At 38.2% G+C, this 15,180-nt stretch overlaps 1 protein-coding gene across 3 annotated transcripts; it reads right to left on the bottom strand.

Moving 5' to 3' along the window:
* Window positions 1-6,155: 6,155 nt before the first annotated feature.
* LOC135102355 (uncharacterized) lies at window positions 6,156-14,780 on the bottom strand. 3 transcript variants are annotated; one of them, XM_064007457.1, is made up of 3 exons: window positions 14,622-14,780; window positions 13,311-13,483; window positions 6,156-10,981 (listed from the first exon to the last, which is right to left on the bottom strand). In XM_064007457.1, the coding sequence occupies exons 2-3, from the start codon at window positions 13,455-13,457 to the stop codon at window positions 9,317-9,319; spliced, it is 1,812 nt and encodes a 603-aa protein (XP_063863527.1). In that variant the 5' UTR covers window positions 13,458-13,483; window positions 14,622-14,780; the 3' UTR covers window positions 6,156-9,316. The 3 variants fall into 3 exon arrangements, with proteins under 3 accessions (XP_063863527.1, XP_063863528.1, XP_063863529.1); XM_064007458.1 differs by having other exon boundaries at window positions 14,577-14,765; XM_064007459.1 differs by having other exon boundaries at window positions 14,595-14,765.
* Window positions 14,781-15,180: the final 400 nt, after the last annotated feature.

Below are 15,180 nucleotides of genomic sequence, written 5' to 3'. Positions count from 1 at the left end.
AGCTTAACCACTAGCTTCTTCGTTCCTTCTCTTACAAACAAGTATGACAGTGATAAGACAAGTATGACTTCTATAATAGTGATGGTGACAGGTGGATAGCAGCAATAGTAGCAGTACCAAGTACTAGAAACTAGTATTAGTAGTAGTAGTTGTTGTAGTAGTTTTGTTTTGCCTTACCTGTTCACGTATCTGAGGTGAAACTGAGATATTTTATGGTAGATTGGTAATGCCTTTGAGGACCAATGAGTCGTCATGCGTGCAGGTTCAAAAGATGGCCACGGTCAGAAGTTAGGAAGGGCATCCACTCCGAAAATCCAAAGTTTTAAATTAAGAGATACAGTCTTAGCCTTAACTCATCAGGAGAACCCAGACGTAAAAACCGAGGGTGTAATGGAAATAGAAATATTCTGTTTTGTAACAACAATTCATGCACATGCGTCCACGTACTTAGGTGGGCAGGATGCTTGACTTTCAACTGGAAAAAAAAAAAAAAAAAAGATGGATCAAAATACCACCGCATCACCAGTTTTAGTCAAGTTTTTGCTTCACAGGTGAAGGGTAGAATTTCTCAGGTGGCAACTTTATTTAGTGATTTCTTTTAATTTTGTTTGAATTGGGAATGAAAAAAAAAAAATGCATTTAAAAAACATACAAGAGAACAACGCAACATGTCATTATAATGAAAAAAAAAAAAAAAAAACTACCATTACAGTTCTATCTGGCCGCCAGCACGTGCTGTACATTATTATTGTTACTTTTGATTGCTAATGATGATAGCAATCGTAGCCGTAGTTTATGATGGGTCATGGGGAGTTTATGCTTACGCTTCTTTGGTGAAGTTGTCATTATGAAACATTTCGTTTGACTTTTTATTTTATTTATTTATTTACAAAGAAAACTAGTTCAGAACTTCAGCCAGTGTTGCCCTCAGCCCATCGTTGTCTCACGGCCTCGTTCACGTCTCGGAACTGTAACTGACTACTCACGTGTCCAAACTTGATTTTTATATATGTTAGTAGTGAGACATTTTCGAATGATTGGGATTCAGAGCATGCAATTGCAGGGCACACGTGGTGTCCCTTACTTTAGAATTCCAGACTTTGTAATCCGGCTGATATTAGATTAGTGGGTAACACGGTCTGTAACATCTGGCAGTGAGAGCAGGATATATTATATCCCTCTGACTGCGACGGCCTGCCCTCATTACCAGATGTTTCCGATCTCACTTTTTTTTTTTTTTTTTTTTTAAAGCTTTTCAGACAGGGACTGGTTGGCAGTGGCACGTATCGGAATTTATTGGTCATGGTGGCGGTCACTGCTGCAGTGGCTCTCAATATTTTGTTCACTAAAAAAATACAAGAAGGTAAAGTTTGACTATGTAAACTACTCCTTGATTATATGTATAAGTTTGCAAAACAATAAAAAGAACAGTATGTCAACTTATTCAAGAGTAAAAACAAGAAAAAAAAACACTGGCGGTGACCTGGAAGTAGTCCTGGAAGAGGCAGTCAAAATGGCTGCGAGAAAAACAAGGACGAGAGGGAATGCAGCAGCTTTTTTTTTTTCTTTTTTTTTTTTTTTTTTATGTTGGAGGGACACTGGCCAAGGGCAACAAGAATCCAATAAAAAAAAATGCCCACTGAAATGCCAGTCCCATAAAAGGGTCAAAGCAGTAGTCAAAAATTGATGGATAAGTGTCTTGAAACCTCCCTCTTGAAAGAATTCAAGTCATAGGAAGGTGGAAATGCAGAAGCAGGCAGGGAGTTCAGAGTTTACCAGAGAAAGGGATGAATGATTGAGAATACTGGTTAACTCTTGCGTTAGGGAGGTGGACAGAATAGGGGTGAGAGAAAGAAGAAAGTCCTGTGCAGCGAGGCCGTGGGAGGAGGTGAGGCATGCAGTTTGCAAGACCAGAAGAGCAGTTAGCATGAAAATAGTGGTAGAAGACAGCTAGAGATGCAACATTGTGGCAGTGAGAGAGAGGCTGAAGACAGTTTGCTAAAACAGCTAAAAACGTTTGCCTGTGGAGATATGAAAAAGGCAAGTGAAGGAAAATGACTTAGCAGCAGCCTGTGAAGTATGTGACATGGTTTCATATTAAATGTGAGAAGATTCCAGAAGAGGTATACAGTTACAGGGATTATGCAGGAGAGGAACAGTTTCTAGTGGACTATAGCTAGTGTGAGGAGGGATGTGCTTTGCTCTTATCAGTCCATTAATAAAGTAAAAAATAACAAGTATAACTGGTGACAAAGCAGTGTGATGGAGGAAAAGAAGGGACAATGAAAGAAGACAAGCCACAGGAGATGGATCAGACTCAGGGTATGGAGCAAAGGCTAGGAGGTTCACTGTGGAGGCAAGGTGGGACATCTGACACAGACTGTTTGTGGTGTGCTAGTGACGAGGGGCAGGCTTCCTGAGGAGGAGCCTAACGCCACTGGAGCAGGCTAGATCTCATATAATGAAAATGAATGACAGCAAGGCAAAGGAAAACAATTATACTTACAGCACATGGAGCAGAAGGGTGAGTATGTCAATCTATGTATTTAAAGATAAATTATTTTACCACAACGTTCTCACCGTGATGAAGGATGATCTACTACTAATCTCATAATGTTTTGGAGTAGGTAAACAACTTAATTATTATTATTTTTTTTTGATTGCATGACATTGGGTTTCCATAATGACAAAAGAAATAGAATTATCCATGTATCTATCCATGTATCTATCACTCTATCAGACTATCTATCTATATCTATCTATATATATATATATATATATATATATATATATATATATATATATATATATATATATATATATATATATACTGATACATGGATAATTTTATTTCTTTTGTGATAGAACCCATCCTATTCCTATTGAAATTAATGTGAATACAATTAAGACCATTCCACTCAGAAACATTACATTTTTTTTTATTTTTAAATGTTTTCTGTAACAAAGAATACAGAATTAAATTACAGTAACTACAGAATGTTGGAAGACCCAGACCTTAATTGATAAGCTGTAATAAATGCATATCTATCAACTTATGTCATAACACTGGCAAGTCTCTTAGGCATCAGGCTATACTATTATACCTTGTCACTGTTTTCAAGGTCATCATGGACCTTCCCAGCTGTTTGAAGGGATGTTAGACCTGGGTCCCTCCCTGTTAAATTGCATGCCTTCATTTAGCCTGCCACTTCTTACTGGTTGGAAAGATGATTCAAGAGGAAAAAACATGAAATTTTGCCTTGCACCAATCATGTGTTGGCTAGAAGGAAATATTGGAGTACACATACAAGTCTGTAAAGCAGGGATTTTTGCATTACTCATGACAGCACATGCTTTTCAAATTCCACCTTGTGTCCATTGTTTGAGTTAAATGCCTGTGAACCATGGATTTTTTATAACCTCACATATTTGAGCTTGTCTGTAGCAGCTTCTTCTTCTTTCCCTCCTCTACTTCAACCAGATGGCACCACTGCTATCACATCTATTTCTAAAGCTGAACTCTTTGCTCAAACCTTTGCTAAAAACTCTACCTTGGACGATTCTGGGCTTGTTCCTCCCTCTCCTCCACCCTCTGACTACTTCATGCCACATATTAAAATTCTTCGCAATGATGTTTTCCATGCCCTCGCTGGCCTAAACCCTCGGAAGGCTTATGGACCTGATGGGGTCCCTCCTATTGTTCTCCGAAACTGTGCCTCCGTGCTTGCACCTTGCCTAGTCAAACTCTTTCAGCTCTGTCTGTCAACATCTACCTTTCCTTCTTGCTGGAAGTTTGCCTACATTCAACCTGTTCCTAAAAAGGGTGACCGCTCTAATCCCTCAACCTACCGTCCTATTGCTTTAATTTCCTGCTTATCTAAAGTTTTTGAATCTATCCTCAACAGGAAGATTCTTAAACATCTATCACTTCACAACCTTCTATCTGATCGCCAGTATGGGTTCCGTCAAGGCCGCTCTACTGGTGATCTTCTGGCTTTTCTTACTGAGTCTTGGTCATCCTCTTTTAGAGATTTTGGTGAAACTTTTGCTGTTGCCTTGGACATATCAAAAGCCTTTGATAGAGTCTGGCACAAAGCTTTGATTTCCAAACTACCATCCTACGGTTTCCATCCTTCTCTCTGTAACTTCATCTCAAGTTTCCTTTCTGACCGTTCTATTGCTGCTGTGGTAGATGGTCACTGTTCTTCTCCTAAATCTATTAACAGTGGTGTTCCTCAGGGTTCTGTCCTATCACCCACTCTCTTCTTATTATTCATTAATGATCTTCTAAACCAAACTTCTTGTCCTATCCACTCCTACGCTGATGATACCACCCTGCACTTTTCCACGTCTTTTCATAGACGTCCAACCCTTCAGGAGGTAAACATATCACGCAGGGAAGCCACAGAATGCCTGACTTCTGATCTTTCTAAAATTTCTGATTGGGGCAGAGCAAACTTGGTATTGTTCAATGCCTCAAAAACTCAATTCCTCCATCTATCAACTCGACACAACCTTCCAGACAACTATCCCCTCTTCTTCAATGACACTCAGCTGTCCCCCTCTTCTACACTGAACATCCTTGGTCTGTCCTTTACTTATAATCTGAACTGGAAACTTCACATCTCATCTCTAGCTAAAACAGCTTCTATGAAGTTAGGTGTTCTGAGACGTCTCCGCCAGTTTTTCTCACCCCCCCAGCTGCTAACTCTGTACAAGGGCCTTATCCGTCCATGTATGGAGTATGCTTCACATGTCTGGGGGGGTTCCACTCATTCTGCTCTTCTAGACAGGGTGGAATCAAAAGCTTTTCGTCTCATCAACTCCTCTCCTCTAACTGACTGTCTTCAGCCTCTCTCTCACCGCCGCAATGTTGCATATCTAGCTGTCTTCTACTGCTATTTTTATGCTAACTGCTCTTCTGATCTTGCTAACTACATGCCTCCCCTCCTTCTGCGGCCTCGCTGCACAAGACTTTCTTCTTTCTCTCACCCCTATTCTGTCCACCTCTCTAATGCAAGAGTTAACCAGTATTCTCAGTCATTCATCCCTTTCTCTGGTAAACTCTGGAACTCCCTGCCTGCTTCTGTATTTCCACCTTCCTACGACTTGAATTCCTTCAAGAGGGACGTTTCAAGACACTTATCCACCAATTTTTGACCACTGCTTTGACCCTTTTATGGGACTGGCATTTCAGTGGGCATTTTTTTTTATTAGATTTTTGTTGCCCTTGGCCAGTATCCTTCCTACATAAAAAAAAAAAAAAAAAAAGTGTCCAGAAACTGGGACACGAGATGAAAATTAGTGTGATAGGATGGTAGAGCACGTGCTGTCATGAGTAGCACAAGAATTCCTGCAATCTCGATCCACTGAGATACTTGACCATCTTTGAACAAGATGACTCCTTTTAATATCCTTTTTGAAGGAACCTATGTATTTTACTTCAGACATAGCACAGCTGGCCTCATACATCCATAATAACGCCTTACAGCAAACGCTGATTTACCTCTGCCTATTCATAATGATAGTGTTCCCCACTCCAATCCTAAGGTCACAGAAGATGCCGGGTACTTCCTACACAATGCCCTGCACTGTGTTCCATAGCCAGTGGGACCTGCCAAGTGCATCCACATCCCTTCCCATGGGTTGACCTAAGGAACATACAAGAATTTAGTCTCATCAAGACCATCTTTGGCTTGATGAGACTGTCATTTTCATGCACTCACCACTGTTGTGCTCCATTAGCCTCTATCATGCAAAACATTATCCCTTTTCACAAGGGGTAGATTGGGCTTTGAGCTTAGAGGATGTGTGTGTGTGGTGCTTTGTCTGGGCCAGCCTATGTTGATGGATGTTTCAGTTAGCAGGTGTGGAACTTCAATAGCTACCTATTAATGAGTGTTTTCTATGAAGCCATCTTCAATATCAGAGATTACGTGCATTATTGTTTTTAGAAATTATTTAGAGATTAGTGTACCATGACAGTTTTTACATTTTGTGTGAATGTAAATGGAAAATCACCAGCAGCACATCATACTGTATCATTTTAATCAGTTCTACTTCAGTTACTAAGTTTAATTAATTCAATTGCTTGGTTTATAGGTAATGTCTGAGGTAGTTTGATTTAAGTTTTGAAATATACAAAACAAAATAAGGATACTTATATTTTTTATGAAAAATTTATTATCTTTGAAGAGGTATTTTACATTCTTTCTTCAACGACACATAGGCTTCATGTGTATTTCCTAATTACCATAAAATCTTGACTAGATTTCTGAGATTTTAACTTTTCTGGAGGAGGCAGTTAACATACTCAAAATATCACCAAGTACTACATAATATAGCTGAATCATGATTTCCATACAACAATGAATACACAACATTACAAATCATTTGTACTGGGTAAGATAATGAACACAATATGATTGATGAAACCAAAATGCAAAAGCGGATTCTTGTAATGGAATCTTGTCACTCATAGGGTAGTAGCCAACAACTTGTAGCATAGATTTTTTAACACTTCTTTAACTGAAATTAAATTAAATAAGTATAAATTTCTAAGTAAACAAAATAAACTAAAACTTTACAGTAATTGATAAATTTTGCATTGATAATGATCAATATGTAAGAAATAATGTCATACATAAATGTTCTGCAATGTATTTTATTGGAAATCCACTGACCATTTTCTTGAATTCTCTAATGCAACAAAATACTAATATTTTGCAAATAACTTCACTGGCATTTATCATTTTCAGCTTTATATTGTTTAGGCAAAGTGACTGATCTCTTTGGGATGGCTGTACATATAATTATAATGCCATATATAATGACAATACAGTTGGTAAGACTTGCAGATCACTGTCTCCTACTATACTCTCAGTGGTGATGTTCCCCCCCTCCCACACACACACACACACACACACACACACACACACACACACAAAAAAAAAAATAAATAAATAAATAAATAAAAAATAAAATAATAATAATAATAAATTGATTAAATTAAAATAAATAAATAAATAAATAAATAAATAAATAAATAATAAAAAATAAAAATAAATAAATAAAATAAATAAGTAAATAATAATAAAAAAATAAAATAAAAATAAATAAATAAATAAATTTTGGGGGAGGGGGGAAAGAGAGTTGGCCAAGGTGGTAAGTTGTACAGGGCTATTACTGCTTCACCATCAGCTAGGAACTGTGTATTCAAGACTGGTGTCACCCTGAGATAGTGTGCTCCTGGGATAGGTTTTATTCATATACTGTCAGGAAATTTTGTTGGAGAGAGAGAGAGAGAGAGAGAGAGAGAGAGAGAGAGAGAGAGAGAGAGAGAGAGAGAGAGAGAGAGAGAGAGAGAGAGAGAGAGAGAGAGAGAGAGAGAGACTGGACAATTAGAAAAATTTACATATGTAATAAATCACACATCTAGGTAAATACGAAGTTAATATCAAATTAAACTAGAAAATAAAGAAAATCTCATCAATTATACTTGAATTTAACTATAAAATTAATGAGCCTTTGTAACTCAAAAATATAAAATATTAGTAAATGTAAAATATAATACATAACAATACAATATTAGGGAAACACTGAGGAGCCACACTATCTATGGCCAGGCTGAAATTCTACTGCTGCTACTGTATTGTCTTGTAAAAGGTGACTGAAAGGGACGGAGCGAGGGGACTGGAAACCTCCTCCTGTCTTTTTATTTCTACAGTGTGACATGACATGTTTTGGCTGCCAGCCTTTAGGGAGGACAACCTCAGCATACAAGCAGCCTGATGTGGCAGTTACACTCATCTCACAGCTGAGAGGTTTGAGGGTTTTGGTTCCCAGCCAGGTAAAGACAGTATGAGCTGGTCTCCTTTCATACTTTTTGCCCATGTTCACCTTACAGAAAATAGGTAGAGCTGAAATAAAATCAATGAACAGAATGACAACTATAGTACATATATGTTCAATAGCACCTAAAAATTGATTTGCAAAGGTTTAAAAAAGAAAAAAAAATTTGTAAACAATGGCACTCAAAAATAGTGGTTCATAATTGCGTAAATATGTACCAGTAAAATATATATTTCAAGCTTTTTAATTACAACAGTTAGATTCTTGAGTTTGTCAGTAAATTTCCTCCAATTCCATCTCATATTCTGATAAACCAGTTTTCCCTTTCAATAAACTGGAATTTTTTTTTTTATCCGTTAAACTGGCTAGTGTTCTGATACCTATTATAAATAAATAAATAAATAAAATACTCTAGATCACACCATGCCCAGTTGGGATGCAGTAAAGGTGATTTATATAAAAGAAGATAAGTGTCATGTTGGGTATACTTTTGAATATTTCACAAAATTGTGCTACCCAAGAATTCTTCACCAGCAAATTCATGTTCGGCGAGACTCAATAGCATATGTATTTTCTTTTAAGAATTATGGATAATACTTTTCCTTCAAAAACTTTTAAATTTTTTTTAATAGGGATATTAAACTATATTTCTGATAGCGTAACTTGAGAGGTCTATGGAACCCAAACCTGCAAAATATCAAGGCGCTACTGTATATATACATACTAACTCTGACAGTTCATAACCATATGCTGATGCTTTAACACCAATAATAAATGACTAGTGATATTTTTTTAACAAATCTTGGTACTGATGATTATGGGGAAAAATAACCACTCCTGAGCACCTACATAAATTTCCTTAGTACATTATACCAATTATTATTGGTCACTGTGGCTCTTATTATCAAGACCCTTCCCACTCCCCGCAGCACCAGTCATAAACCACTGAATAGGTACAGAGCCAGAATCATTTAAGTACCTAAATAAGTATCTACATATTTCTGCAAATTTATTTCTATTAATAATAGTTTTGTTATTTTCATCTTTGGTCACATTGTTGAATGTACAAAATCCTAAAAGGTCATTTCATTCTTTGAACATCCACAACTCGGTTAAACATTTACCATCCTTACAGAATTTTGTTGGTTTTATACTTGATCTTTACTTGAGTTTAAGGCCCCATTCACAGTAGGTGATTTTAGTCATGTGACTGTTTGTGGCAGTTGTTCACATGGTGATTTTAGTTGCGTAACTGAGAAAATGGAGCAACTGCACGTGAAGACCTCCAATGACTTAGTGTCCTCACAGTAGTCATGTGATTAAAACTGCCTAGTGTGAACAGGCCCTCAGGGAATATCTGTATTCCCACACAATGGAGATCAATCTAGAAAATGCCACTAAATTTGTCATTAAAAGCATTATTGTCATTCACAACACTGCGTAATTTTAATACATTGTCGGATCTTCAGCATTCACCTACCAGGAGGTCTGTAAATTTTACGGTGACTCCTCTGTTCCATAGCTTTTCCTGTAGGTGTCTCCACTGTTTGAGTCTACGGGGTACATACATGTGGCGCATTCTTGGGCAGTGCTTCAATATCACACACAGTTGGTCATCTAAATCAATGTCAGATATGTCATCCAGCATGGGCAAAATAAGAGTTATCACAGGGATAGTTGTCTGTCTACAAAGTATTGAACATAAACTCTTTAATGAAAATATACTCACGCTTAAACTTTCCACAAAACATGAAGCAGATATAAACATTTGCATCAATTCTATATTTTCTGGATGAGCTACACTAAGCACGAAATGTAATGTCCTCACTTTGGGCCATTTACACTCAGGAGGAGTCCTCACTGGTTTTCCCTCCAGGATGCCATTTCCTGTGATTGTAATATTTTCAAGATTTGCACATAAGGAGACAATAGATACAATGTCCTCCTGCTTTGTGGTGGCAGTAGAAAGTAGCCGCAAGCCCAGAGATTTCAGCCTGTACCCATAGACACTAAGAACAGGATGCAGGATAGAGTCTAAATGTAGAATGTCCCCACCTGCTGTAAGGGACTCCACCTTCTTACACTCAGACAGCACATTGGTAAGTGTCTCTATAATCTGTGTAGCCCTTGCTTCACAGGGACCCCTTAACTCTGAGCGTGAACACTGACAGTCTCTGCCTCGAGAAAATACCAAAGACACATCTAGTAGGCCGGGAAATAGTTGAGAGAGATACCCAACATCCACACTGCAGATAAGCCTGTTGGATGCTGTATTCCTATTGGAGTCAGATAGATCAACAGACGTTAGGAGCAGGTTCTCCAGGTTGTACTGTTTGCCACTCAACCCTGGGATTTTGGTTAGGGCATAGTTGTGGTTCAAGTCATTCACATGCCAATTGAGTGTGCGTAGGTTGGGGTAGTAAGTGAGAATTGCTGTCTTAATAAAGCTATCATTCCAGCCCTGATGTGAGTTTTGTCGCTGGTACCACAAGTGTTTCAATACAGGGAACTGTGGCTCCAAGCAGTTATACCTCCCATCATGACTAGAAATGTACTCTATCCAAGGCCGTCCTAGCAGGGACACACAGAAAACATCTTTTGTCAGTGACCCAAAGGAGTCAATCAGCACAAGCTCCTCTAGCTGCTTTGAGACTGATTTTAGTTTGCTGAGGGCAATCAGGTGAACGCTCTTTCCTGCCAGATGGATGCTCTTGATTTTGGTACAGCTCTTGAACAATGCTTGCAGGACTGCTTTCATGTTGTCAGTATCCTGGAAATCAAAGCAGATCACTGCCTTCTCCACAGGAAAGGGTCCCAGTGTCTCCAGGACTCGGATGAAAGCATCCAGGTAGGCAGTGTCTGATGAGGAATATCCAATGTTGAAGTCGCCATCACTGTCTTCCCCAGAGGCTGCATTCCTTCCTTCCCATACCACTCCTGTGCTGAGTACAAACTCCTCTAGCAGCAGTAGTTTCAGAATAGAAGCTTTGAGGAAGTTCACTTGGGATTGGCATGATATATATTCTGCGACTGAGGCAATTCTTTGCTTCAAGAGTCTAGAGACAGGATTGCTGATGTTGGTGGAGGCAGTAGTACATTCTAAGCTGGACAGATGCACCTTCAGGTTTGTCTGCAAGTTATGAAAGAAATACTGAACAGATCATGCACTGAATATGAAATTATAGGTACTTATATTTATATCCACCAATGTGATAATATCATATTTCATGTTTGTGGAATAACAACATGGAGAAATAATAATATGGTTTTCAGTTTTGTAAAAACCTGGTATGCAAATAAGAAAGTTGAGGTGGGGAGAGAAAAGAAAACTTACTGCAGAGCTGACTGCACTTACAGTAATTTGTGTTATTCATTCCTGAATATAGAAAACAATAGTATAGCAACACCACTGATTTACAGGTTTCCTTGACTACAAAGCTTTCAAAACTGAGTGCCATGTAATTCATCAAGAAACCTCTGGGTTAGTATGATGATTTTGGAGCCAGAAGTCACTAAAATAACAGATGCACATAGGCAGCAAATATCTTCCTTTGATCCTCTCTTGAAATGTAATGGTGAAGGAAATTTTCAAATGTAACACCAATTAGTAACTTAGTCTCTAAGTAGATGCACTGATGATTGATAGCTTATAAACAGTTACTGTTTTATGAAACTGGCACTGTGAGCTTGCATAAAAATGTAAGAAACCATATGATGCATTTATTAAACCTTGCAAGCCTCATAGGAGTTCTCACATCTTAAGTTAGTGTCTAAACTTGTACACTCCCACCAACAATATCCCATCCTTAGATAGGTGTAGCACATAGTCCCAGTAACAATACCCAATCATCATCTATTCTCATTCTTATATTCATCCCTTAGAAGTATTGTATTGGCTTCAGACTTAAATGCATGTTACCCCTTTATATTAGACAAAATCACTAGTTGGTGACCATTCAGGCCACCCATACAGGCTTGGTGAGACATCATCAAATACACATCATTCCCAGAAATGTACACATAATGTCTGATTCCTTTCATTCTCAGGGATGCCCCTTAAGGTGAATCATCAGTATTTCCAAGGCCATGCCCATGGTCTTGGAGTCTGAGCACTAAGATGTGGCAGACTCATGCATGGTGATGGCCATCCATCACCATGCAAATGAAGACATGCCACTGCTACTCTCCTTTGCCAACACTCGTATGTTTCTAGTACTAAAATATACCATCACATTTATGCCCTGGGGTGACACATAAAATAAAATGACGTGAAAATAACTAAAATTCTTATTTTTCTGTAACTGCAACTCCTAAGATATAAGAAAATAAGAACATGAGAAATAAAGGAAGCTGCAAGAAGCCATCAGGCTTACACATGGCAGTCCCTGTATGAACCATACCTATCTATTTCCACCTATCATCCCCTTCCATAAATCTGTCTAATCATCTCTTGAAGCTCCCTAATGACTTAGCACTAACAACTTGATTACTGAGTCCATTCCGTTCATCTACCACTCCACTTGAAAACCAATTTCTTCCTATCTCTTTTTAAACCTAAATTTCTCAAGTTTGAACCCATTAGTTTTTGTTCTATCCTGGTTACTGATCCTAAGAAATTTACTTACATCTCCCTTGTTATAACCCTTATACCACTTAAAAACTTCTATCAGGTCCCCTCTTAACCTATGTCTCTCTAAAGAATGCAAATTTAACAGCTTCAATCTCACTTCGTAAGGAATACCCTTCATCCCCTGTATCCTTTTAGTCATTCTCTTTTGTACTGATTCTATGAATCAATACAAATATATGAATATGAATGAACCATTTAAATGGCAATGGTAATTACTGCCATGTATACAAGTATTTCTCATATATAGTTTTAAATAAAAACAAAATACCAAAACTGCCTGGGTTTGGATGTTTCATTATTTCCAATTTACAAGGGGATGTATAGAGTGTGTAAAATGCACATGTTCATGTGACATCTCACTACAGCAGGGGTGTCAAACTCATTGCCCGCGGGCCAAATGTGGCCCGCGGGAAGGTCTTAAGTGGCCCGCGAGGTGACAAGAGAGTTTCCAACTCGAGTTACTATAATTGTTATAATAGAGAAAAATCTAACTAAACTGTTAAGACGAGACATGATAACTTTTACCTTTTAACTTAATAATGTATTTTTGGTTAACCAGGATGACCAGCAAAATAAGTTGCAATCTTCAGTGTTGCCAATAAGTAATTACCAAATCTTTGATGGCCCTCAAGACCATAACTAAGTGCATAATTGGCCCTGGAAAGGATTTGAGTTTGACACCCCTGCACTACAGCATAAAGTGAACAGTCATCAACCTTGGAGTTAACAAGGCATCCCTTGTGGAGGTATAGGTACAAACATAAAGATGCTGGAGGACCCAACATCAAATCATGGAATCTCCTGACTAATAATTAAACTGGAAGCTTACAAGGCATTGTGTAATGATCTCCCTCTGGCTGGAATCCACTGGGCAGCGAAAGGCGCTGGTGGCCAGCCGAGTGACACACAGACTATGCAGGAGACTTTTGGCAATGCAATCTGCTGCCCATTCCTGAAGACTCTTCATTGGAATCATGATGGATATGTCTTCAATCTGAAATTCTGTAATGAATAGGTACATTATTAATATTTTTGATACAAGAAAGCAGTGATGCCTAAATTTACACAATGGAATCAACTTATAATAAAATAAAGACACAATTCGCCTTCCTTGCTTAATCTAAGATCATTAAGAAATAAGCAATATGAAATGCACAATAATATGGGAAATCAAAGACAGTGTCATAAGGAAATGTGATCACTTATTGATCACACAGTGCTGGGATAAGTGCATAATAATAAAGGAGGCATAATGTAAGTACAGTGATTAACTTCCTATTAAGGTGTGCAGATATGTTAGGTTAGGGAAGTGTCTTTAAGGAGGAGTCTCCCATGATTAGGTTAGGTTAAATTTCTAAAGGGGTGTCCATGGAAGATAGATATTCCCTGTTTGTTGATTAATTTCTAGGAATTTCCCCAAAAGCGGTGTTTTTTCCTTAGGCTTTTGAAGTTTCCCAAAGTTGGCCTATTCTTGTCCCTCCCCCACCCTAAAACTCCACTTTCCCAACAGGTCCCCCAAGCTTGTTTGTCCTGAAGAGGGATGGCAATAGAATACATAAGGAGCCACTATGTTAAGATTTACCTTCCTTTCCTGACTATTTTTCAGCTGTCTTCCGGCTTTCAATTGTGACCATCCGATTTCTGTCACACTTTATTATAAAATGGTATAAGGATGGATAGTGATGATTACACAAAATTTCAAAGAATAGATACTATCAGTCTGAAATGACAGAGCAGCAACAGTTACAGCGGTAGGTCGGATATAAATTTGTGGTTAAGGTTAAATAGAAAAGAAACACTCCATTTGATAATCCCAAAAATGTGATTAAATCTACTTTAAAAATATCCTGTACCGTCATGTATCAGTATGGGATGGAGAGAGGGCTGGTATTGACAGTTACCGCTCTGCCGCCTGAGTCTGGCAGTTCATCCACTCTTACTTATCATTATAGCAACGAAAAATCCCTCTATCTACTTCACATTATATGAAAAGTGAGGGTGTTTAAAGGTTTCTGTGTTGTTTGAGAAAAACTGAAAAGCCGGGAAAGGAGTTAACCTGATTGCCGTCTGGTGTGGCAAGCAGCTTTCATCTCACCTACTGTTTTCCTCTCACCCGAACACAAATGAATGGTTTTCTCACTTGCACAAGTTCCAATCGAACCAGGTCGGGCCAGGTCAGGTCAAGTCTCGGCGATACATGGCCTTGGGGACCTGTGTGTGATCAGCTGTTGAGCCCAAACATGACAAAAGTAACTCCCTCCATGACCGAGTCCCAATTTGTCTCACAGCCTCTCACTTCCAGGAATTTGTGTTCGTTGATGTGTAAAGTGATAATGATGATGATGATAGTAATAATAATACGGTCTAAAATTAAGTGTAGTCCTTAATATGAGTTTTAAATGGCTTTGTGGAAGATAATGGTTACTTTTATTGTCATAAGTAGTAGTTGTAGTAACTGCGCCAGATCGCATCAACATTATTTTATATTGTGTTCTGCGAGGATCATTTGTTTCCACTTATTTTTGCATGTTTTTATATATAAATACTATTTTATTCCCTTCCAGTCAAGTCCTTTCCAGCCTTCACTCGTACAAACAACAGTATTGTAGGCAACGATTTTACTGAGTATTACCAGAATCTTTGGTTTGCGGCCGTTTCAATATTTGTGCTTCTTTATACCATACAATTTTGAGCTCCAT

Source organism: Scylla paramamosain, chromosome 7, assembly GCF_035594125.1.
Source record: "Scylla paramamosain isolate STU-SP2022 chromosome 7, ASM3559412v1, whole genome shotgun sequence".
In the NCBI taxonomy this organism is placed as follows: domain Eukaryota; kingdom Metazoa; phylum Arthropoda; class Malacostraca; order Decapoda; family Portunidae; genus Scylla; species Scylla paramamosain.
Note: the sequence above shows the minus strand (reverse complement) of the source record. Positions and strands in the feature narration are given on the sequence as shown.

Coding starts and splice junctions, on each gene's coding strand:
- LOC135102355 (XM_064007457.1), bottom strand. CDS start 13,457: ATGATTCCAATGAAGAGTCTTCAGGAATGGGCAGCAGATTGCATTGCC. Junction 10,982..13,310: donor AGATCATTACACAATGCCTT/GTAAGCTTCCAG, acceptor CATAACTTGCAG/ACAAACCTGAAGGTGCATCT.